The sequence below is a fragment of the Coregonus lavaretus genome, assembly GCF_964263955.1.
Source record: "Coregonus lavaretus genome assembly, chromosome: 37".
Taxonomy (NCBI): Eukaryota; Metazoa; Chordata; class Actinopteri; order Salmoniformes; family Salmonidae; genus Coregonus; species Coregonus lavaretus.
In genome coordinates, this window is record NC_140024.1 from 12774672 (window position 1) to 12800023 (window position 25352).

Genomic DNA, 25352 nt, shown 5'->3' on the forward strand with positions numbered 1-25352 from the left:
TGCCCAGCTCCAGTGAGACACACAGCACCTGGTCTGGGTTAAGTGATTTCAGGGTCTCATTAAATCAACCCCCCTTCCACTCTCCCTGTGACCCCCCTGGAGGGTAGACGGGAGTGCCAGGCGCATTCCTGCATAGTACAGTGCATATTTGCTGGCTCGCTCCACACCGCAGCGTGGCCCTTGAGCCAGTACAGGAGACTGAGAGACCCAGCTCCATCTGCACACAATGGTAGATGGTCAGGACATCAGGATGCAGCGCTATGAGGGGGATGGAGGGGGGTCTGTGTAACATTCCTGAGAGGCACGCAGAGAGCATCGTAAAAACAGCCCTCGCGAAGCGCGTTCATGAGCTGTGCACACAGACAGACAGACAGACACACAGACAGACAGACAGACAGACAGACAGAGATACCACATCCGACTGGGCAGGACAGAGAGGTTGCTGACCTCTCCCTCCATCCTCAGGGAATGTGAACATCAGAGTATCTAATTGTTGTACATTTACTTCTCAGAAACTGGAAATTCCACAGTGCTATTCATTCATACAAGATACCAACATCCCTACCAAAGGTACAATTATTCCAAGAGATTGATGTATTGTCATGTTCATTGTCATGAGTTGTTTGCATGGAGTAGCCAAGGCTACAACCAATCCAAGCCACTTGGTTCACAGTCTATTATGATCAATAGATTGGGAACATAAAGCTAAGGGTTTGATTATTTAACCTAGGCTCCAGGTCCCTCTGCCTGCATCTGGCATTCATTAGCAATGTGGCTTTGACAAGACTTTCCATGGTAGAACACTCCTAACCACAAAAATGTGTCATTGCTATTAATCAGCCACAGGAAGATTACAGTCACTCCTTGGATGTTTTAAATATCAAAGCCTGTAAAATATGATGTTTATTTATTAAATATTAATTAAGTCAGGAACAGTTATTACAATAATTAAGCAATTATTAATGGCAGTTAACAAAATATAATTTGTTCTCATTAAAGTTTACTCTTCCACAGGTCATTTCAAAAGTACATTTTGAATAACATTTAAGGGTTTCCAACAACTGTCTGTGGTATACCCTACCTATTTTGTTTGCTTGCTGACCAAATCAATCGAATATGTTGCTGCACAGGCAAGTGACGTGTATACCAGAACTCTATTTGATTGGTATGCATAATACAATTTGGATGTATGTGTGGTTCAAGAAGAGGCCATTGCACTTCCTTCCTGTCTTATTCAAAACATGGTCATTAGTAACTCCACTGGGCCAGAGAGAGGTTATGGATTGTCTTGGGTCATTGTAAAAGTCAGGGATAGGCGCCAATGGAATTGCAATGCAGATGATTATTATCTGTATAAGAAGGCATGCGCTACAAGACAGCTTGCCAGAGACATGTTTAATTACATTGTTTTGGCTCTAATGCCATCTAGTGACTTCAAATGGCACCAGCTTGACAAAGTGATCGCTTTGGCCACCTACACAAAAGCATCATTTTTAAATGGTACTAATGGAAAATAGATGTGTCACCTATTCAATCTCCAGAAATGTTTTTTGAAATCACTAAAGAGTAGTGAAACATCCTGGGCCTGTTACAGTTGGACCACAGCAGTGCTGAAATCCACACAGGCAACATTGAGGACAGTAGCAGTCTATAAGGTGACATATGAGCTAAATGATGAGTATACTCAGGTAAATGTCTCCCTAACCAGTGTTTGGAAACCTCATCATCAATCCTCCTTCCTCCAGGGGACACCTGGACAGTTGGAGACGTGGCCATCCTGTAAGCCTGGGGGCCATGCATCTCAAGTTCATTACTTTCCTTCATGTAAGGAATGGAAGTTTTGAGTGTGAGAACTGAAAAACAGTGGAAATATGCCAAGAGGCTAAAGCATGCAATGGACCTCTCCATCTTCAAAGCCTCTGACAGTAATAATTAGAGTTGAAGAGGTGAAAATCTCTTTGATTTTGAACAGAGTGATCTGACTACAAATGTCACAGAACAGACGGCGCAACAGATCTTACATAAGGCATTATGTATACAGGTCAAGAGTGATCAAGGAAAATGTGAGAGTTGTCAAATACTAATCAATCACATTTTTATTGTGAAGTGATTTTAACAAATTCCACCATGGGTCACCAAGAAGGCCCTGCTAGCCTAAAGTTCAAGGCTTTTCCTGGAACTATGCAGACAGAGCAAACACAAGACTATGACTTCTGGCCAAGTGAGACAACAAACTACCTAAAAACTACCCAGACTCCAAAAGCTGCAAACTGTATCAACAGTTTCCAGGACAAAATCCAGAAAAAAAAGTAGGAACTAAGACATGTGGCTAACCAAGTAGAAGTTCAGCGTATGTAAAACCATCAAGCCCAGACAGTTGTCCATAAAGGCAAAGCCAAGAAGTCACCCATCACACAGTAAGACGGTACTAATGCCTTAGGGCTGTCATTCATCATTTAACTGTAATGTACATCAGAAAGGAATAACACACATCTCATACTGTCCTCTAGAATATAGAATATACATGACAATTGCTTGCCCACACATGTTCATATTAGCTCACACTTTGGATTTATTTCAACAGTATCAGGGCTTAGGCTCCGCTCTATCCATAGACGTGTGTAAACGACGCTACGGTACTACTCTTCTTTCTTGGCGACTCTGCCACCTGGTGGTAGGTACAGTAGCTGACACTTGCCATACGCTGCTCTACAGTCAGTTGAATGACTGCTCACATAGGAAAACTCAACAACGGTCCTGTCATTGTTCTGTTAAAAATCTGAGAAGAAAACGAAATGGATAGATTTGCCTTGCCATAGGGACACAAGGAGTCATCCAGTGGTGTGATAGTGTCTACAAACTGACTAGTGCAGGTCTCCAATCAGTCAAAAAACTAGAATTACTCCCCCAGGCCATCCTAGATGCTTGATAAGAGCCCATGGCTTGGTAAGACGTGTGATTCTTGTGTTCCTTTTAGAGGTTATCACAAAGTCACAAGAGGGACATTCTTTCCATCACAACGTCATTGAAGATACTGTATCTCAACCACTAAATGTCATTAGATATCAATGCATAATTGAATAATCCAAATGAATGTAATGAATTGGTTAGCACAGCATGTGTGATATAACCACAGTCTGAAGCTGTCAGGGAAGCCAAATATCAGTATAAAATAAGGCTTTGATAAGATCACATACTTACGCTGTTTATGGACGCAGCCTGATCACTTCCACAGTCATATCAGCGGGAAGCCATCTCCTTTCCCATGCTTCACTTGGAGACATGATGCAGTTTTTCCATTCTGGTTATGGAGGAAGTGAAGCCTCTGGCCAACTGTGACATGCTGTTCTCTACCCCAGGCAGACAGCTAGAGGAGCCCAGGGCAGATTCATACAGTACAAGCCCATATCCTTCTGTCCTGCTGTCTGTCAGTCAATCAGGAGCAGCAGACCGATGGCTCTGTGAGTGAGTCTTCTCCAGCCAACTCTACAAGTGCCCCGATAACCTGAGCCTGGGAGGGTTAGTGTTGTAATCTAGCAGTGCCAGGCTAAATCAAGCACCATGAGGCCTGTGGCGGAAAAGGGCACAGTGGTAAAGCTGGATCTCCTCCTAGGCCCTGTGGAGAGCCACACCGCTGTCTCATGCTAGCTAATACACTCTCTGATCATCTATGACATACATGTGGTAAGATGCACATGTGTGTTGAAGATGACCTCAGAGTGGTGATATTATCCAAACACATCTACAATACATGAGGTTGTAGTTTGAGTTACAGGAAGGTTGACATCTTGGCAGCATCATATCTCACCCTAGCCTGGGTACCAGGCTGTTTGTGCCATCATGCCACTCGTTGCCACTCCTTGTCATGCCATGGAGTTGACATGATATCACAACCAGATCTGGGACCAGGCTAATCTAACCCTGATATCCTGCAATAACAAATCCTCCACATGAGGGCCCACTGTGTCTACTGCTGGAAGAGGACTCTTCACAAAGTACTGATGTTTAACAATATGCTCTTTGCAGAATGTCAGCACCTCTTTTTCAGTTTGTCTCAGACCGAAGAGGGAGTTACTAAACTGAGGAGCGGCAGTAGAATATGCAGAGAGGGACGGTGCGAGGACAACAATGGTAGTGTAACCTGTGTGAGTTATGACCAACTCATGCTCATTTGCATTCTGGGTAAGTAGTAAGAATGAACATTTTACTTTATGTCATTTGCTATGCAGCGGCAGTGAAAAAGTTAAGGATGGTGTCTTGTGCACTAGAGGGCGGTGAGGGAGTTAGCTCCTTACCACCACAGGAGCAGAAAATGACTGAGGGTTTTCTCTGAGGGAACGTCCAGGGTTCATATAGTCTGCCTGACTGCAGAGGGAACGGAGGCACGGAGACAGAGGAGGTGAGTGAACAGCTATGATCTAAAGATGTTATTGTATCTCACCAAGACTCAAATGATGGATCATTGACATCTGTTGGTGATATGCTACATATTGAACGTGCATTGTGTTTCTTACATAGTCTTACTGATTCAGCAACTTGCTATCTTTTCCAGTTTCTTTCCCTAAGATCATATCAACGTGATAAATGACTTTTATGTTTATGAGCATCAATCTGTCAATACTATGAGACTAATGTAAATGCATTAAGGGCCCATCCAACTGTGTCTGAGGAACACTCTGGGCAAAGCTGCATTGCGCTTGTGCATGACTGCACTGTTTTGTTTTCCACTCTTCTCCCCCAGGCCCAAACACTGTATGGAAGATGAGGAGAGGAGACACCCCTCTGCTAAAGCAGCAGTCAAGCTCCTGCTTGGGAAACGGTAAGCCTGCTCTCGCCCTCCTCCCCTCTCTCATTTTCTCTCGCTCTCTCAGGCTTATTCATTCACTCAATCTCTCTTATGCTCTCTCACTCATGCATGTAGACCCTCATACATGTATACATCAGTCCTATAAATAAAATGACTACCACTCCAACCAATGCTCATAAAGGTTGATATACTGCACTGTACTCTCTTAAAATATATTTAGCCAGGTTGATAAGTGTCTTTCTCATACACAGACTGACAGAGATGTAGTTGACCTTCTCTTATAGAGGTATCTTTGACAGAAGGTACAGTAATTCAGGACTATACCCCCACCAGTGACAGCAGGCTGGTGTCTGAGAGAGCCCAGTGAGGACATGATAAAAACAGTGTGCGACAGCTGTGTCTGAGGCAAGAGAATTACTGGTATGATCCTCTGGCCTAATGTTCCTCAGGTACAGGGAGTGCTACAATAAATGATCCAACACAGACAGGAAGATAGCAGGGATACAATGACCAGACCATTAGGAAACAACTCATCCAGGAGATGCTCAAGTTCCAACATCATTATATCAAAATGCCACTTGCAGACTCAGAGGGGCTTCCTGGAACTTACAGAGGCTTAGAACAACACATACAACTGATCCTGGCTCAGTTCTCTCTCATTCTCTCTCTCTCTCATTCCCCACATCCCCCTATCATGAGTACATCAGTGCAGATTGGGAACCATTAAGATCGGACTGTGGCTGTGCCTACATTAATCTCCTGTAATGCTCTCTATGGAGCTGCAGCAGAAATCCCCTCAGTCATAATGATCTAATGCTCCCAAAACCAGATGTGCAGATCAATAAAAGGAAGTCAGCTCTAATGCGGAGCAACATTATTTCTCCATGTAATGAAGCTCTGAATGAAATACAGAGCAAGCTAAATGACATTGTTGCTGTCCAAAGATAAATAATTCTGCTGTGAGGCATTAGACAGTCAACCTCAACACGTCAGGTAAAAATAAACACAGATTGTTAACATTGTGACCTGCAGGTTGGAGTGTGTGTGTGTGTGTGTGTGTGTGTGTGTGTGTGTGTGTGTGTGTGTGTGTGTGTGTGTGTGTGTGTGTGTGTGTGTGTGTGTGTGTGTCTGAGCAGAGGGGGTTGGACAGACAGCTGGGATGTGAGTTGTAGTCAAGTGGGTGTAATCAGAGCCGCAGCAGTTGTCCATTGGGGGAAACAACAGGACCTTATCGACAACACTGAGTTTAATCTGCCCTACATCTCTCTTTCTGGAGCTCTACTGGGAACGCTGAACAACACCAGTACCAGGTAGAGAATGGAGTCCTATGTCATGTATTTACAGCATACACTACAAACTATGTGAGTGTCCCTGCCGAAGCCAGTGGCAGATAGGATCAGCCTGGACTGAATCACACAGATCAGGGTAGAGGGTCCTATAGGGTTTCAAATTGGCAGCTTTGAGCATGAACATGAAGGACAGTGTGTGCATGGGTAAACATGGGTTTGTGCGTCACCACTTTTTTGTCATCACCTATTCTAATGGGGGGATGTTAGAGTGTGAGTTAGTTTGATCCTTTACTGAGGGTGATTACCCATCCGCTGACTGACATGATGCCAGAGAACTACAGCAGGATTTTTCCTTCTAACACCATGCACCTAAACCAAGGTCAGAGCTGAGATTATTTGTGCGAGTGGGTCTCTCGAGGCTCTGAGGCAAAGCAGTGATGCATGGCTGCGCAGCGGCAGTCCTCTCAATCAGGGCTGCCTGGGAAATGTTTACAATACTTGCGACGGCTGCATAGCTTGCTATCTGGCTCCTTAAATAGGAAGGCTGCGGCTACCAGCTTGTGACTCATCACTGTCCCAAAGGTGGAGAGGAGTGTGTGAGGAGTGTTTGTATGTGAGTGTGTGTGTGAGCCCAGCTGGATGGGGGAGCGCCGGTGGCTCGGCTCTGGGCTCTCTCTTTGTAGACAGCCAGTTGTGACATATCCCAAGGATTAGTGGCTCTGTCGACATGATGCCATTGGCTTCTTAAAATAGATAAAGGACACTCAAAGAAAACAGAACCACGGTCGTGAACCACGGCAGGCTCAGAGTGGGACTGACCCACATCACAGCCAGCCCATCAAAGTCAGGCAGCCAGCCTGTTAGCCAGTCTCTACCCAGAGAGCCTGTACAGAGACACCGTGGTTGTAGCTGAGATTCCAATCATCAGGACTCCCAGTGAAGCCTGTACAGCACAGAGAGATGGCTGTGAACAGACCGGAAGGTAAGGCACATAGTAGATGATAACGAGTTAAGGTACACTACATACTGTTCTAGCAGCAAGAGCCTCGGAAACTATTGTGTTGCTGTTTGAGAGAGTGTGTTAAAGTTCATAACGTGTGATGGAAATGAGATGGCTAGAACTCTGGGAGGAATGCTGATGGCTGTTTGGTGTCTCTGACTGAGAAAATGATGTATAATTGATGCTGAGGCAGCAGTATGAGAGAGCGAGAGAGAGAGAGAGAGAGAGAGAGAGAGAGAGAGAGAGAGAGAGAGAGAGAGAGAGAGGATGTGTGTGCGTGTGTGAGTGAAGCAGCACTGCAATTCTTTGAGAGGAAGAAGTGGTGCTATATTATTTATGAGAACCCATCTATAAATCAATGCTGCTGCTGCTTCACAGAAACCGTCCCAGCTTTCAGAGTTCACCTGTGGTCTTTGCTGTAATGTACTGCTCTCTCTGTCTGCAGTGCAGTGGGCAGTGGACAGGTGCAAGTTTGATCCACAAAGCTGTTCTTGGAAGTGGCTTAGGGTGAGCAGTGGGGTGTTTGTGGCACAGAATTGTGTCAGGAATGGCAGCCCTCTTGGAGCCTTGACATTACTCTGTCACCGATGACACTAGGGCCTTTCTCTCAGGGGCGCAAGGTCTGTATGGCCACAGTGATGCCTCGGTGGATTGGGTTTCATGTCATTGTGCGTATCAACAAACTCCTCGCAGTCCAGTCACTTGATCTGTGGGTGGAGACACGTCCCTAAATGGGACAACAGTGTGGTTACTGGACCAGAGACCGACAATCAGACACAGGGCTATAAAGTCTACAGTACAACCGTTACTGTCATGGTTACAGAGGTGATTATGATTAGGACCATAAACCTTAAAGGAATAGAGCTGGTATGTGTCTGGAGACAAATAAAAATGGCATTCCTACTGTATTTCCAAAGTTGAGTTTTCAATTTTGAAGACAGCAGATTTTGTAATGTAGTCTGCCAGCTCAAGATTTGTGTCCCTAGCCTCATCTTGATACATGACAAACAAACATGTTCATGAAACAGTATAAACAGTATTGTTGCAGCCTGAGTGTACAACTGCAGATACTCTGGTCTTCAGAATACGAAGAGAATGGGAATTAAAACTTCATTAATAAGATGACATCTGACAGTACAATTCACTCAGCAGTCTCTGAGTTAGCGAAACACTAACCTGATGCCATTCTCTACCCTCTCTATGTTGTCCTCAGGGAGGATATTATGGGTCCTGGCATTGACCCTAAAGGTCATAAGTGAAAATAGCATATTGTCTCAGAGGCAAATACGGTTAGCATGTTGGATGAAACGTGACCAGTTGTCAGTATTTATGTCGGTCACAAGTGCTCAAGGATCTGCTTACCGGAGTCATTTCAAAAGGAGATTGCAGTACAAGCGCAGCACAATTTGTCAATCTGTCATGGTGGTTGTTTTGCCTTGCCTCGAGGTAACTTACACTCTGAACTACGTTATTTGATATCTGGAGACAGAAAGAATGGGCTAAGCAAATAAACAAATATATGCTAATAGATCTAATATTAGCTAATACATGGTGCTAATAGTTCTCCATTAATACTAGGTGAACATGCAAAGCAATGCTTATTGCGGAGCGATGTCATGACAGTGAGGTGTTGTGATGACAAAGCAGATTTGAGTTCTGAGTGGATACAAACACTGGAAATGGCAGCAATTTTTGGGGACGAATTAGGTGGCAGTTCCACCTCCTACAATAACAAAACTAATCTAACCTCTCCAAAATGACTATCTACATGTATACATATCTGTACAGTGTTTATATAGGCTGCTACACTATTGCTGGTGTTTTTACAGACATGCCACGACAGTTCCCTAAGATCACGCTGAGTGAGGTGGATGAGGAGACACGTCTGCTGGCTGAGAAGGTGTATGCGTCAGCGCTGAAGGAGGAGGACACTAAGGATGCCCTGTCCATGTTTACCGTCCCTGAGGACTGTCCCATCGGCCTGCACCAGGCCAAGGAGAGGGAGCTGCTCAAAGAGCTGGCAGAGCAGCATTCAGAAGAGAGCGCCAAGAGGTGAGTCTGGCCCTCAACAAAACAGGACCTCATGGAATCTAAACTAGCTGATCAATTCAGTACTGGAGTGTCGGTATTCATAAGAATGTTTGGTTTCCAGGAAGAAAAGTTTTAAGATGATCCGTTCCCAGTCAGCGTCCTTCCAGGGCCTGCAGATCCCTGTGACTGCAGAGTGGGCCCGTTCTGTGGTGACCCCATTCCTCTCACCCTCCTCCACCTGCTCCTCACTCCCAGAGAACTGCCCAGAGTACCAGAGGGTCACCATCAGTGGAGACTACTGCGCTGGCGTAAGTGCTCCAAGCAGGTGGCATACAGTTCATACACAACTCATACTGTATTTCACTGCATACTGGAATAGTTGCGATGAAATGGGACAGTAATGATTGTGTTTTGCTTTTCATGTATTGGTGTGAAAATTGATGTGTATATTGATGTGTATTGATGTATTTGATACAGTGGGGAAAAAATGTATTTAGTCAGCCACCAATTGTGCAAGTTCTCCCACTTAAAAAGATGAGAGAGGCCTGTAGTTTTCATCATAGGTACACGTCAACTATGACAGACAAATTGAGAAAAAAATGTCCAGAAAATCACATTGTAGGATTTTTTATGAATTTATTTGCAAATTATGGTGGAAAATAAGTATTTGGTCACCTACAAACAAGCAACATTTCTGGCTTTCACAGACCTGTAACTTCTTCTTTAAGAGGCTCCTCTGTCCTCCACTCGTTACCTGTATTAATGGCACCTGTTTGAACTTGTTATCAGTATAAAAGACACCTGTCCACAACCTCAAACAGTCACACTCCAAACTCCACTATGGCCAAGACCAAAGAGCTGTCAAAGGACACCAGAAACAAAATTGTAGACCTGCACCAGGCTGGGAAGACTGAATCTGCAATAGGTAAGCAGCTTGGTTTGAAGAAATCAACTGTGGGAGCAATTATTAGGAAATGGAAGACATACAAGACCACTGATAATCTCCCTTGATCTGGGGCTCCACGCAAGATCTCACCCCGTGGGGTCAAAATGATCACAAGAACGGTGAGCAAAAATCCCAGAACCACACGGGGGGACCTAGTGAATGACCTGCAGAGAGCTGGGACCAAAGTAACAAAGCCTACCATCAGTAACACACTACGCCGCCAGGGACTCAAATCCTGCAGTGCAAGACGTGTCCCCCTGCTTAAGCCAGTACATGTCCAGGCCCATATGAAGTTTGCTAGAGTGCATTTGGATGATCCAGAAGAGGATTGGGAGAATGTCATATGGTCAGATGAAACCAAAATATTACTTTTTGGTAAAAACTCAACTCGTCATGTTTGGAGGACAAAGAATGCTGAGTTGCATCCAAAGAACACCATACCTACTGTGAAGCATGGGGGTGGAAACATCATGCTTTGGGGCTGTTTTTCTGTAAAGGGACCAGGATGACTGATCCGTGTAAAGGAAAGAATGAATGGGGCCATGTATCGTGAGATTTTGAGTGAAAAACTCCTTCCATCAGCAAGGGCATTGAAGATGAAACGTGGCTGGGTCTTTCAGCATGACAATGATCCCAAACACACCGCCCGGGCAACGAAGGAGTGGCTTCGTAAGAAGTATTTCAAGGTCCTGGAGTGGCCTAGCCAGTCTCCAGATCTCAACCCCATAGAAAATCTTTGGAGGGAGTTGAAAGTCCGTGTTGCCCAGCGACAGCCCCAAAACATCACTGCTCTAGAGGAGATCTGCATGGAGGAATGGGCCAAAATACCAGCAACAGTGTGTGAAAACCTTGTGAAGACTTACAGAAAACGTTTGACCTGTGTCATTGCCAACAAAGGGTATATAACAAATTATTGAGAAACTTTTGTTATTGACCAAATACTTATTTTCCACCATAATTTGCAAATAAATTCATTAAAAATCCTACAATGTGATTTTCTGGATTTTTTTTTCTCATTTTGTCTGTCATAGTTGACGTGTACCTATGATGAAAATTACAGGCCTCTCTCATCTTTTTAAGTGGGAGAACTTGCACAATTGGTGGCTGACTAAATACTTTTTTTCCCCACTGTAAGTATACAGGGCTCATCTGTAAAAGAGACCTTGGTCTCAGCATGACTCCCTGTCAAAATAAAAGTTAAATAAGACATTAAAATAATAAAAGTGCTACTTTGGTATTCCCAGGGCTGGATGGCCTACCAGTTAAGGTATATCAAACCTTTTTTGATGTACTCAGAGGACCGTTATTAGCATGTTTTAACCACTCTTATAAAAATGGTAGATTATCAGATACTCAACAACAAGGTCTGATTTCACTATTACTGAAACAGGACCCAGGTGGTAAATATAAAGATCCAATCCATTAAAAAAATTGGAGGCCCCTTACACTTCCGTGTTGTGACGCAAAAATCTGAAAAACCAGTCCTGGTATTCATAGCTGACTTTGGAAAGGCTTCTGATAAAGTACGACTGAAATGTATATATAAATGCCTGGAATATTTCCATTTTTAAGAATCTCTTATACATCGGGTTAAAGTTATGTATAGTAACCCTAGGTGTAAAATAGTAAATAATGCCTACTTCTCAGAAAGTATTAAACTGTCAACAGGAGTAAAACAAGGTTGTCCACTATCGACATATCTATTTATTATGGCCATCGAAATGTTAGCTGTTCAAATCAGATCCAACAATAATATCAAGGGGCTAGAAATCCAGGGCTTAAAAGTAAAGGTGTCATTGTACGCTGATGATTCAAGTTTTCTTTTAAATACACAATTTGGATCCCTCCACAGCCTCATAGAGGATCTAGATAATTTTTCGAACCTCTGGATTACAACCAAATGATGACAAGTGTACTATATTACGTATTGGATCACAAAAAAATACAACTTTGACATTACCGTGTAGTTTACCAATAAAATGGTCTGAAAGTGAAGTGGACATACTCGGTATTCATATCCCGAAATAAATAAATGATCTCACTACAATACATTTGAATGTAAAGTTAGCAAAAATAAATAAGATCTTGCTACCATGGAAAGGAAAATACCTGTCTATTTGTGGAAAAATCACCCTGATTAACACTTTAGTCATATCTCAGTTTACTTATTTGCTTATGGCCCTGCCTACATCTAACGACTTGTTTTTAAATTATATGTGCAAAAAATATTCAATTTTATTTGGAATGGCAAGCCAGACAAAATTAAACAGGCCTATTTATATAAAAAATATGAATTAGGAAGACAGAAATTATTCAAAATGAAAGCATTAGACCTCTCCCTAAAGGCTTCAGTCCTACAAAAGCTATACTTACAGTACCAGTCAAAAGTTTGGACACACCTACTCATTTCAGGGTTTTTCTGTATTTTTACTATTTTCTACATTGTAGAATAATAGTGAAGACATCAAAACTATGAAATAGCACATATGGATTTATGTATTAACCTCAAAAGTGTTAAACAAATCAAAATCTACTTGGTAAAAGACTAAGTCCATATTATGGCAAGAACAGCTCAAATAAGCAAAGAGAAATGACAGTCCATCATTACTTCAAGAACTTTGAAAGTTTCTTCAAGTGCAGTCGCAAAAACCATCAAGCGCTATGATGAAACTGGCTCTCAGGAAAGGAAGACCCAGAGTTACAGTGGGGGAAAAAAGTATTTAGTCAGCCACCAATTGTTCAAGTTCTCCCACTTATAAAGATGAGAGAGGCCTGTAATTTTCATCATAGGTACACGTCAACTATGACAGATAAATTGAGAAAAAAAATCCAGAAAATCACATTGTAGGATTTTTTATGAATTTATTTGCAAATTATGGTGGAAAATAAGTATTTGGTCACCTACAAACAAGCAAGATTTCTGGCTCTCACAGACCTGTAACTTCTTCTTTAAGAGGCTCCTCTGTCCTCCACTCGTTACCTGTATTAATGGCACCTGTTTGAACTTGTTATCAGTATAAAAGACACCTGTCCACAACCTCAAACAGACACACTCCAAACTCCAATATGGCCAAGACCAAAGAGCTGTCAAAGGACACCAGAAACAAAATTGTAGACCTGCACCAGGCTGGGAAGACTGAATCTGCAATAGGTAAGCAGCTTGGTTTGAAGAAATCAACTGTGGGAGCAATTATTAGGAAATGGAAGACATACTGATAATCTCCCTCGATCTGGGGCTCCACGCAAGATCTCACCCCGTGGGGTCAAAATGATCACAAGAACGGTGAGCAAAAATCCCAAAACCACACGGGGGGACCTAGTGAATGACCTGCAGAGAGCTGGGACCAAAGTAACAAAGCCTACCATCAGTAACACACTACGCCGCCAAGGACTCATATCCTGCAGTGCCAGACGTGTCCCCCTGCTTAAGCCAGTACATGTCCAGGCCCGTCTGAAGTTTGCTAGAGTACATTTGGATGATCCAGAAGAAGATTGGGAGAATGTCAAATGGTCAGATGAAACCAAAATAGAACTTTTTGGTAAAAACTCAACTCGTCATGTTTGGAGGACAAAGAATTCTGAGTTGCATCCAAAGAACACCATACCTACTGTGAAGCATGGGGGTGAAAACATCATGCTTTGGGGCTGTTTTTCTGCAAAGGGACCAGGACGACTGATCCGTGTAAAGGAAAGAATGAATGGGGCCATGTATCGTGAGATTTTGAGTGAAAACGTCCTTCAATCAGTAAGGGCATTGAAGATGAAACGTGGCTGGGTCTTTCAGCATGACAATGATCCCAAACACACCACCCGGGCAACGAAGGAGTGGCTTCGTAAGAAGCATTTCAAGGTCCTGGAGTGGCCTAGCCAGTCTCCAGATCTCAACCCCATAGAAAATCTTTGGAGGGAGTTGAAAGTCTGTGTTGCCCAGCGACAGCCCCAAAACATCACTGCTCTAGAGGAGATCTGCATGGAGGAATGGGCCAAAATACCAGCAACAGCGTGTGAAAACCTTGTGAAGACTTACAGAAAACGTTTGACCTGTGTCATTGCCAACAAAGGGTATATAACAAAGTATTGAGAAACTTTTGTTATTGACCAAATACTTATTTTCCACCATAATTTGCAAATAAATTCATAAAAAATCCTACAATGTGATTTTCTGGATTTTTTTCCCTCATTTTGTCTGTCATAGTTGACGTGTACCTATGATGAAAATTACAGGCCTCTCTCATCTTTTTAAGTGGGAGAACTTGCACAATTGGTGGCTGACTAAATACTTTTTTCCCCCACTGTACCTCTGCTGCAGAGGATAAGTTCATTAGAGTTAACTGCATCTCAGATTGCAGCACAAATAAATGCTTCACAGAGTTCAAGTAACAGACACATCTCAACATCAACTGTTCAGAGGAGACCGCGTGAATCAGGCCTTCATGGTCGAATTGCTGCAAAGAAACCACTACTAAAGGACACCAATAATAAGAAGAGACTTGATTGGGCCAAGAAACACGACCAATGGACATTAGACCTGTGGAAATCTATCCTTTGGTCTGATGAGTCCAAATTTGAGATTTTTGGATCCAACCGCCATGTCTTTCTGAGACGCTGAGTAGGTTTACAGATGATCTCTGCATATGTAGTTCCCACCGTGAAGCATGGAGGAGGAGGTGTGAGGGTGTGGGGGTGCTTTGCTGGTGACACTGTCAGTGATTTATTTAGAATTCAAGGCACACTTAACCAGCATGGCTACCACAGCATTCTGCAGCAATACACCATCCCATCTGGTTTGCGCTTAGTGGGACTATCATTTGTTTTTCAACAGGACAATGACCCAACAGGCTGTGTAAGGGCTATTTGACCAAGAAGGAGAGTGATGGAGTGCTGCATCAGATGACCTGGCCTCCACAATCACCCGACCTCAACCCAATTGAGATGGTTTGGGATGAGTTGGACCGCAGAGTGAAGGAAAAGCAGCCAACAAGTGCTCAGCATATGTAGGAACTCCTTCAAGACTGTTGGAAAAGCATTCCTCATGAAGCTGGTTGAGAGAATGCCAAGAGTGTGCAAAGCTGTCATCAAGGCAAATGGTGGCTACTTTGAAGAATCTCAAATCTCAAATATATTTTGTTTGTTTAACACTTTTTTGGTTACGACACGATTCCACATGTGTTATTTCATAGTTTTGATGTCTTCGCTATTATTCTACAATGTAGAAAATAGTAAAAAATAAAGAAAACCCCTTGAATGAGTAGGTGTGTCCAAACTTTTGACTGGTACTGTATATAATAATATATATACACTGCTCAAAAAAACAAAGGGAACACTTAAACAACACAATGTAACTCCAAGTCAATCACACTTCTGGGAAATCAAACTGTCCACTTAGGAAGCAACACTGATTGACAATAAATGTAACATGCTGTTGTGCAAATGGAATAGACAACAGGTGGAAATTATAGGCAATTAGCAAGACACCCCCAATAAAGGACTGGTTTTGCAGGTGGTGACCACAGACCACTTCTCAGTTCCTATGCTTCCTGGCTGATGTTTTGGTCACTTTTGAATGCTGGCGGTGCTTTCACTCTAGTGGTAGCATGAGACGGAGTCTACAACCCACACAAGTGGCTCAGGTAGTGCAGCTCATCCAGGATGGCACATCAATGCGAGCTGTGGCAAGATGGTTTGCTGTGTCTGTCAGCGTAGTGTCCAGAGCATGGAGGCGCTACCAGGAGACAGGCCAGTACATCAGGAGATGTGGAGGAGGCCGTAGGAGGGCAACAACCCAGCAGCAGGACTGCTACCTCCGCCTTTGTGAAAGGAGGAGCAGGAGGAGCACTGCCAGAGCCCTGCAAAATGACCTCCAGCAGGCCACAAATGTGCATGTGTCTGCTCAAACGGTCAGAAACAGACTCCATGAGGGTGGTATGAGGGCCCGACGTCCACAGGTGGGGGTTGTGCTTACAGCCCAACACCGTGCAGGACGTTTGGCATTTGCCAGAGAACACCAAGATTGGCAAATTCGCCACTGGCGCCCTATGCTCTTCACAGATGAAAGCAGGTTCACACTGAGCACATTTGACAGACCTGACAGAGTCTGGAGACGCCATGGACAACGTTCTGCTGCCTGCAACATCCTCCAGCATGACCGGTTTGGCGGTGGGTCAGTCATGGTGTGGGGTGGCATTTCTTTGGGGGGCTGCACAGCCCTCCATGTGCTCGCCAGAGGTAGCCTGACTGCCATTAGGTACCGAGATGAGATCCTCAGACCCCTTGTGAGACCATATGCTGGTGCGGTTGGCCCTGGGTTCCTCCTAATGCAAGACAATGCTAGACCTCATGTGGCTGGAGTGTGTCAGCAGTTCCTGCAAGAGGAAGGCATTGATGCTATGGACTGGCCCGCCCGTTCCCCAGACATGAATCCAATTGAGCACATCTGGGACATCATGTCTCGCTCCATCCACCAACGCCACGTTGCACCACAGACTGTCCAGGAGTTGGCGGATGCTTTAGTCCAGGTCTGGGAGGAGATCCCTCAGGAGACCATCCGCCACCTCATCAGGAGCATGCCCAGGCGTTGTAGGGAGGTCATACAGGCACGTGGAGGCCACACACACTACTGAGCCTCATTTTGACTTGTTTTAAGGACATTACATCAAAGTTGGATCAGCCTGTAGTGTGGTTTTCCACTTTAATTTTGAGGGTGACTCCAAATCCAGACCTCCATGGGTTGATACATTTGATTTCCATTGATAATTTTTGTGTGATTTTGTTGTCAGCACATTCAACTATGTAAAGAAAAAAGTATTTAATAAGATTATTTCATTCATTCAGATCTAGGATGTGTTATTTTAGTGTTCCCTTTATTTTTTTGAGCAGTGTATTTATTTAAAAAATATATATGGGGGATTGGAAATGATCCAGACAATTACAATGATACAAGCCACAATCTATTTGCAATATTAAAGCTGATCCACCCACTAAAAAATAAAATAAAAAATACATTCCCAGGTGGTTAGGAATGATCTTGTGTGGCAGAGTCCACAGGATGAAATGGAAAGCCATGTGGTAAGACCAGTAATTTAACCTTTATTTAACTAGGCAGGTCAGTTAAGAACAATTTCTTATTTACAATGATGGCCTACCCCGACCAAACCCTACCCCTAACCCGGACGACACTGTGTCAATTGTGCGCCGCCCCATGGGACTCCCGATCACGGCCGGTTGTGATACAGCCCGGGATCGAACCAGGGTCTGTAGTGACGCCTCTAGCACTGAGATGCAGTGCCTTGGACTGCTGCGCCACTCGGGATGCCGTAATGACAGCGCTCTCCTCTCCCCAGATCACAGTGGAAGACTATGAACAGGCAGCCAAAACCCTGATGAAAGCCCTGTTCATTAGGGAGAAGTACTCCAGACTGGCCTACCATCGCTTTCCCCGGACTGTTGCCCAGTTCCTCCGTAGCGCTGAGAACCAGAGGTGGAAGGAAGAGGACGAGGTTCTACCAGGTATACACTGAGTGTACAAAACATTAAGAACACTTTCCTCATATTGAGGCACACATACATCTCAAGGCTTAAAAATCCTACTTTAACCTATCCCCTCCCTTTCATCTACACTGATTGAAGTGGATTTAACAAGTGACATCAATAAGGAATCATAGCTTTCAGCTGGATTCACCTGGTCAGTCTATGTCATGGAGAGAGCAGGTGTTCATAATGTTTTGTACACTCAGTGTATACTCGATTAGTGCCCATAAATTAATTGTATGTACATAATGTGTTCCTAACTTCCTGTATAAGTGGAGTCCATTGTATTAGGGCATATTAGGGTCTATTTCAATCATACTGGTCTCCCCACAGATGTCTGCCCTTGCCCCAGGGAGGGGGAGGACCCTTACAGCATGGAGAATATCCCAGACAACCTGAGCTATGAGCTGCAGATGAAAGATGGCATAGTGTATGTGTATGAGAATGCAGAGGCTCTAAGTCAGAACAGTCCCCGCAGCCTGCCCTACCCTGACCTGGAGACCTTCGCCATAGACCTCAGCCATGTTCTGGCCATGATCGTTGATGGACCCACGTGAGTGACCACCACTTCCTGACCTCACCACAGTGTAAAGGAGCTTTATTTTTGTCTCTGCATAACTAATGTGCTTTACAGGAAGACCTATTGTCACAGACGCCTGAATTTCCTGGCCTCAAAATTCTACCTGCATGAAATGCTCAATGAGATGGCTGAGCTAAAGGAACTGAAGGGTGTTCCGCACAGAGACTTTTACAATGTCAGAAAGGCAAGTTCCAACACTTGAATGTAAAAGCTACATTTGTAATGTAAAACGTGAAAGTCCACTATTTAGACTAAACCTGATTTGGCTACTTTCCCAGAGGCTTTGTGATAAAAAGCCACATTCCAAACTGTGATATCTCTTTTCCCAGGTGGACACACACATCCATGCAGCCGCCTGCATGTCCCAGAAGCACCTTCTAAACTTCATCCAGACCGCCTACAAGATGGAGGCAGACCGTGTGGTGCTGGAGAAGGGCGGGCGGAAGCTGACCCTCAGAGAGGTGTTTCAACACCTCAACATGGACCCCTATGACCTCACTGTGGACTCCCTGGATGTACATGCTGTAAGACCCTCCCACTCTCTATCTATCTCTCCTGCCATCATGCAATACCCTTACAAAAAAACCACATGAAGAAATAATGTGAAAAAAACGTGGTTTTCGGACACGTGTGAAGTTTCACATGTTAATTTTCCATGTGTTAAAAAAAACAACACACATTTATTTTCCACATTTCATAACACTATTATTCTATTAGGTGTTTAAAGTGGCAATCCTTTATTGAAACATTAACTAAGTGTTCTCCCCACCACAGTTTCAGTAAAAAGCTAAGGGATGGGGCTGGAGAAATGCAACCACTCTCAAATCCCTACACTACGCTACGGATGCAAGGACTGACCATCTATGATACATTACATGACCAAAAGTATGTGAACACCTGCTCGTCTAACATCTCATTCCAAAATCATGGGCATTAATATTGGGTTGGTCCCCCCTTTGCTGCTATAACAGCATCCACTCTTCTGGGAAGGCTTTCCATTAGATGTTGGAACATTGCTGCGGGGACTTGCTTCCATTCAACCACAAGAGCATTAGTGAGGTCGGGCACTGATGTTGGGCGATTAGGCCTGGCTCGCAGTCGGCGTTACAATTCATCCCAAAGGTGTTCGATGGGGTTGAGGTCAGGGCTCTGTGCAGGCCAGTCAAGTTCTTCTACACCGATCTCGACAAACCATTTCTGTATGGACATCGCTTTGTGCACTGGGGCATTGTCATGCCTTCCCCAAACCCAGATTCGTCTTTCGGACTGCCAGATGGTGAAGCGCGATTCATCATTCCAGAGAACCCGTTTCCACTGCTCCAGAGTCCAATGGCGGCGCGCTTTACACCACTCCAGCCGACGCTTGGCATTGAGCATGGTGATCTTAGGCTTGAGTGCGGCTGCTCGGCCATGGAAACCCATTTCATGAAGCTCCCGACGAACAGTTCTTGTGCTGACGTTGCTTCCAGGGGCAGTTTGGAACTCGGTAGTTGCAACCGAGGACAGACGAACTTGGGAGTGTTGCAACCGAGGACAGACAATTTTTACACGCTACGCGCTTCAGCACTCGGTGGTCCCGTTCTGTGAACTTGTGTGGCCTACCTTTTCGCGGCTGTGCCGTTGTTGCTCCTAGACGTTTCCACTTCACAGTAACAGCACTTACAGTTGACCAGGGCAGCTCTAGCAGGGCAGAAATTTGAGCCAAAATGCTTGATATTCTTCAAGAATCAGTTGGTACATATCATTAATTTATAAGTCCAAAAATGGATGTAGTCACTAAGGATTGTCCCTTTAATAACAGGCAGTGACTTTCATACAGCAGAACTACACTGAGTGTACAAAACATTAAGGACACCTACTCTTTCCATGACATAGACTGACAAGATGAATCCAGGTGAAAGCTATGATCCCTTATTGATGTCACTTGTTAAATCCACTTCAATCAGTGTAGATGAAAGGGAGGAGACAGGTTAAAGAAGGATTTTTAAGCCTTGAGATAATTGAGACATATATTTGTATATGTGCTATTCAGAGGGTGAATGAGCAAGACACAATATTGAAGTGTCTTTGAACGGGGTATGGTTGTAGGTGCCAGGCGCACTGGTTTGTGTCAAGAACTGCAACGCTGCTGGGTTTTTCACACTCAACAGTTTCCCGTTTGTATCAATACTGGTCAACCACCCAAAGGACATCCAGCCAACTGTGGGAGGCATTGGAGTCAACATGGCCCAGCATCCCTGTGGAATGCTTTCGAAACCTTGTAGAGTTCATGCCCTGACGAATTGAGGCTGTTCTGAGGGCAAAAGGCGGATGTCCCGCATAATCCTACCGCATTTAGGATTTTTTGATGCAGTCACCCTAATTCCACCGGTGGAAACATTGCTACTGCAACATGTTAACACCATCTTTTCACATGTGAAGAGAATAACATTATTTCAACCCCACATGTGAACTTGCAATTCCACATGTGAAAGTGAGAATTTCACATGTGGAGTTTTCTTTGACTTGCATTCCCACATGTGAATGTTTTTCATATGTGAAACTGCATATCCGATTTTCACATTTAAAAGTTTTTAACATGTGAAACTGCAAATTTCACATGTGAAACCGCAATTCACATGTGAGGTGAAAACATGTTATTCTCCTCACATGTTAGGTGGTGTTAACATGTGAACTCTTAATTGAATACATGTGAAAATATGGTTTCACGTGAAATGTAAGTTCAACATGTGAAAACAGAAAATGCAAATGTTATATATTTGTTTGTAAGGGTATATCATCCATACTGTACAGGAACAGCTGTTATACCCTAAAACACATATTTATTATGTAACCACAGTTGTTCAGTTATATCTATAGCTAGAGACACGTGTCTGTTTTCGGAGATCTGTTAGCACCATCCATAAGCTAATATTAGATCTGTGCGTGTGTCCCACCCCACAGGGCAGACAAACCTTTCACCGGTTCGATAAGTTCAACTCCAAGTACAACCCAGTGGGGGCCAGTGAACTCAGAGAAATCTACCTGAAAACAGACAACCTCATACATGGAGAGTACTTTGCACGCATTATCAAGGTATAGTTCACTCACACAGAAAATATCCTGCTTCTCTCAAATTGACAACACATGTTATGTTGCATAAGCTATTGTTATTTTGCAACAACAACATGTGCAGCAACACATTTGCAGATGTGTTACTCTGATGGATGGGAAGTGACAGAGACACAGCACTTCACATTTATTTTATTTTTCTACCACGTCTTGCCCTTGACAGGAAGTGTCCCATGACCTAGAGGAGAGTAAGTACCAGCATGCTGAGCCTCGTCTGTCCATCTACGGACGCTCTGCAGACGAATGGGACAGCCTCTCCAAGTGGTTCATCCAGCACAAAGTGCATTCTACCAACATGCAGTGGATCATCCAAGTGCCCAGGATCTAGTGAGTGCTGCTGCCTGAGTGAGAGCTGAAGGCAAAGAGTTACATTTAACTTTCAACTGGAGAAAGTATGTAACATGGCTGATATGAAAGATAGTACTCTTTTTATGAGATGTTTGTCATGCTGAAAAATGTTTCACTTCTTTCAGTGATATTTTCAAGTCAAAAAAGTTGATCACTAACTTTGCCAAGATGTTGGAGAACATATTCCTTCCTCTGTTTGAGGCTACAATCAATCCACAGAAGCATAAAGAGCTACATGTATTTCTCAAATATGTGAGTGGAATTCATTTTGATTTTCCTGCAAAAACTATCCTGATAGTGTCAACCATTCACTGTTGAACCCCTATTCTTCCTGTGCAGGTGACAGGCTTTGACAGTGTGGATGATGAGTCCAAGCACAGTGACCACATGTTCTCCTACAAGAGCCCCAAGCCTGAGCAGTGGACAGAAGATGAAAACCCTCCCTATAGCTACTACCTCTTCCACATGTATGCCAACATCATGGTGCTCAACAATCTGAGGAAGTAAGTGCCTATTGCTATCTGCCCTTCTCAGGCCTCTGGTAATGGATCCAAACCATTACATCTCATTCAAGAGAAACATAGAGTACCAACTGTCCTTCTACTGATGCTGCTGAGGGCATGTTTAGGTGTTACACCCATTGTCTTTTTTTTACAAAACTGTCCAGTTTGAGTGTTTTTTGTAGCTCATTCCAGTCGCTAGCTGCAGCGAACTGAAAAGAGGAGCGACCCAGGGATGTGTGTGTTTTGGGGACCTTTAACAGAATGTGACAGGCAGAACGAGTGTTGTATGTGGAGGATGTTGCTATTATTAATTGAATCTACAGTAAGGCACTTCAGAATGTCCTGAGGACAACCAAGGGGAGCAGAACAGGCATCTGATTGCAGGCATGCTACATTACTACACAGTGTAATTCATCCAGGCATCTATAAATACATTCCCTATTATAATACAAAGGAATAAAATTAGTCTCTGACAGACTTGAATTACTGGCACATATGGTCAAGGAGCTCCTCCAAGGTCACTGAATATGATACTGTAGGCCTACATAATACACTTGTGTAGCTCTTTGTGTGTGTGTGTGTGTGTGTGTGTGTGTGTGTGTGTGTGTGTGTGTGTGTGTGTGTGTGTGTGTGTGTGTGTGTGTGTGTGTGAATATGACCACTGAACATTTCCCTGGGTCTCTTCCAGAGAGCGAGGCTTGAGCACCTTCCAGTTCCGTCCACACTGTGGGGAGGCTGGATCCATCACCCACCTGGTCTCTGCTTTCCTCACCGCTGACAACATCTCCCACGGCCTCAACCTCAAGAAGGTTACTACTATACTGAACACTGCATCATCTGTCCTCAACACACTCCAGCGTACACACATTTATTTGCCATCAATGGACTAATATAATTCCTCAACTCCCCAGCATGTTTGAATGGAGCACACTCATGCTGATCTCCCATGTGTGATACAGTAGCTGCTACTCACATGAATAGTGGATGTCATTAGATAAGCCTAAAGAAATGCAAAGCTATCTAATATTCTCACATGAAAGCACGCTGTATAAATGCAAGTCATTGCAATACAGTAACAGTGTTCAGCCCTTCAGGCCTCCCTGTTTGCTTCATTTTCCTGTCTATCTGTGGGCCTAACCAGCACACAGACAAAGAAAGGCCCTGTCTACCAGGCCTGCTCCATGCAAATACAGCCACTGAAAATAACAGAGCCAGCCACAGGGCTATCAACGTTTGACACATTTTAATGTCCACCATGTCTGCTGAACAGTAAGCAGAGACCCTGTATGCTGAGCAGGTGACAGCGGGGTATGTGTGAGTCTGTGTGTATATACTGAGTGTGTCTGTCTCGCTCTGCCACAGAGCCCTGTCCTACAGTACCTGTACTACCTGGCCCAGGTGCCCATTGCCATGTCTCCTCTGAGCAATAACAGCTTGTTCCTGGAATATTCCAAAAACCCGCTCAGGGAGTTCCTACACAAGGGGCTGTGTGTGTCCCTATCAACAGATGATCCTATGCAGTTCCACTACACCAAGGTAAACTGTTGAAGAAAATAGTAGCTCAAATCAGCTCCAGGTGAATGTTCCATAGCTCTATTGTAGGACAGTATTTGATGACTGTGTGTCCTGTCTGTAGGAGGCACTGATGGAGGAGTATGCCATCGCGGCCCAGCTGTGGAAGCTCAGCACCTGTGATGTGTGTGAGATTGCCAGGAACAGTGTGCTGCAGAGCGGCCTGTCTCACCAGGTAGAGCCCTGGGCACTGATATCTACACTCTTAGAAAAAAGGGTTACAAAAAGGTTATTCGCTGTCCCAACAGGAGAACCCTTTTTGTTCCAGGTAGAACCCTTTTTGGTTCCAGGTAGAAACCCTCTGTGGAAAGGATTCTACAAGAAACCCAAAAGTGTTCTACCAGGAACCAAAAAGGGTACTTCAAGGGGTTCTCCTATGGGGACAGTCAATGAACCCTTTTAGGTTCTAGAGAGCACATCTTTTTATAAGACTGTATAATAGCAAGAATGCAAAATAACAATAAAATATCCTTCCCCTGTCCCCCATCTAATGGAGTGGTTATACCTAAGGAGCTTACATGATATACAATCTCTGGTAATACTGTATGACTCATTTTGTGCAGGAGAAGAAGCACTTTATTGGGGCCAACTACTTGAAGGATGGACCTGAGGGGAACGACATTCGGCGGACCAATGTGGCTCAGATCCGCATGGCCTACCGCCACGAGACCCTGTGCAATGAGCTCAGCTTCCTAGTAGATGCAGTGAAGACTGAAGAGGCCATTGGCACACAACCTGAGTGACCACAACAACATGGGACAACAACATGAGACAACGATATCTCTTGCATTCATGGGAGTAAAAACCCAAGGGTTTGAATGGATAAGTGTGTCTCTTGTTTCTCTGGCTGCATGTAGGCTACAGTGACAGCAGATAACATGGGGTGCCATTGCATTTAAAGGGATTCTCCAGTACTTTTGTATACTTTTTGCAAGTAGTTCTGAAAGTAGTGCTCAAGAGCCAAAAGTGGTCTCAAAAAACGGTGTACTACGTCACATACTGTATGTGCAGATATGTGCACCATGTCATTGCTCGCTCTCTCACTCTGCTGTGGGTGCATCATGTGCATCTTGATAGCTGTCACTCATATGGCGAGGGACTGAAGCTCATTGGTTGAACTCAAATCCTAAGGGGCTGGCCCACGTGGAGGTATATGTAGGGGAAATGGCATAGCACAGCTTCCAGAAAAACACTTGCTTTCAAACAAGGGATTTCATGGATAATTGAGGTAAGACAATAATTCTGCTAATAGATTATGCATGTATGAATTACACTTTGACACATCCAAAGCGGGAGGTTTAAAAAATACTTAGTGGTCGCCAAAGTTCCGGAGCATGTCTTTAACAGTATAAAAATAGTTTGTAGTAGGAGCCAACTACATCTTAGTGTCTAAATGATGTATGTCCACAGTACTGATGTCAGGTTTGCTACCTGACACAAGGGTTTCCTTCTGCAGTGCAGCAACAACATCTGCACTAAGGATGGCTCACTCTGCAGAGCACTTATTCACAGTTCAGTAATGTTACAAAATATTTGGGTTTCAAGTGCAATGTCTGGGAGAAAAAGCACTGGCCACTTCTATTTACATGTCCAACACTGGTGATGGGCGGTCCCAGCTGTTGACAGAACCTAACAGTG

At 44.0% G+C, this 25352-nt stretch overlaps 1 protein-coding gene across 1 annotated transcript; it reads left to right on the forward strand.

Annotated features, from left to right (window-relative positions):
* Window positions 1-4703: 4703 nt before the first annotated feature.
* Window positions 4704-24457, forward strand: LOC311111307 (AMP deaminase 3-like; the record flags this gene model as incomplete). Its single annotated transcript, XM_084154028.1, is given in 16 exon segments — window positions 4704-4736; window positions 4738-4819; window positions 8926-9148; window positions 9249-9435; window positions 17414-17579; window positions 17934-18153; window positions 18235-18364; window positions 18510-18704; window positions 21124-21255; window positions 21455-21618; window positions 21765-21891; window positions 21979-22142; window positions 22831-22951; window positions 23505-23678; window positions 23779-23889; window positions 24278-24457. Coding segments are annotated over 16 exon segments (2409 nt in total).
* Between the last annotated feature and the right edge of the window lie 895 nt (window positions 24458-25352).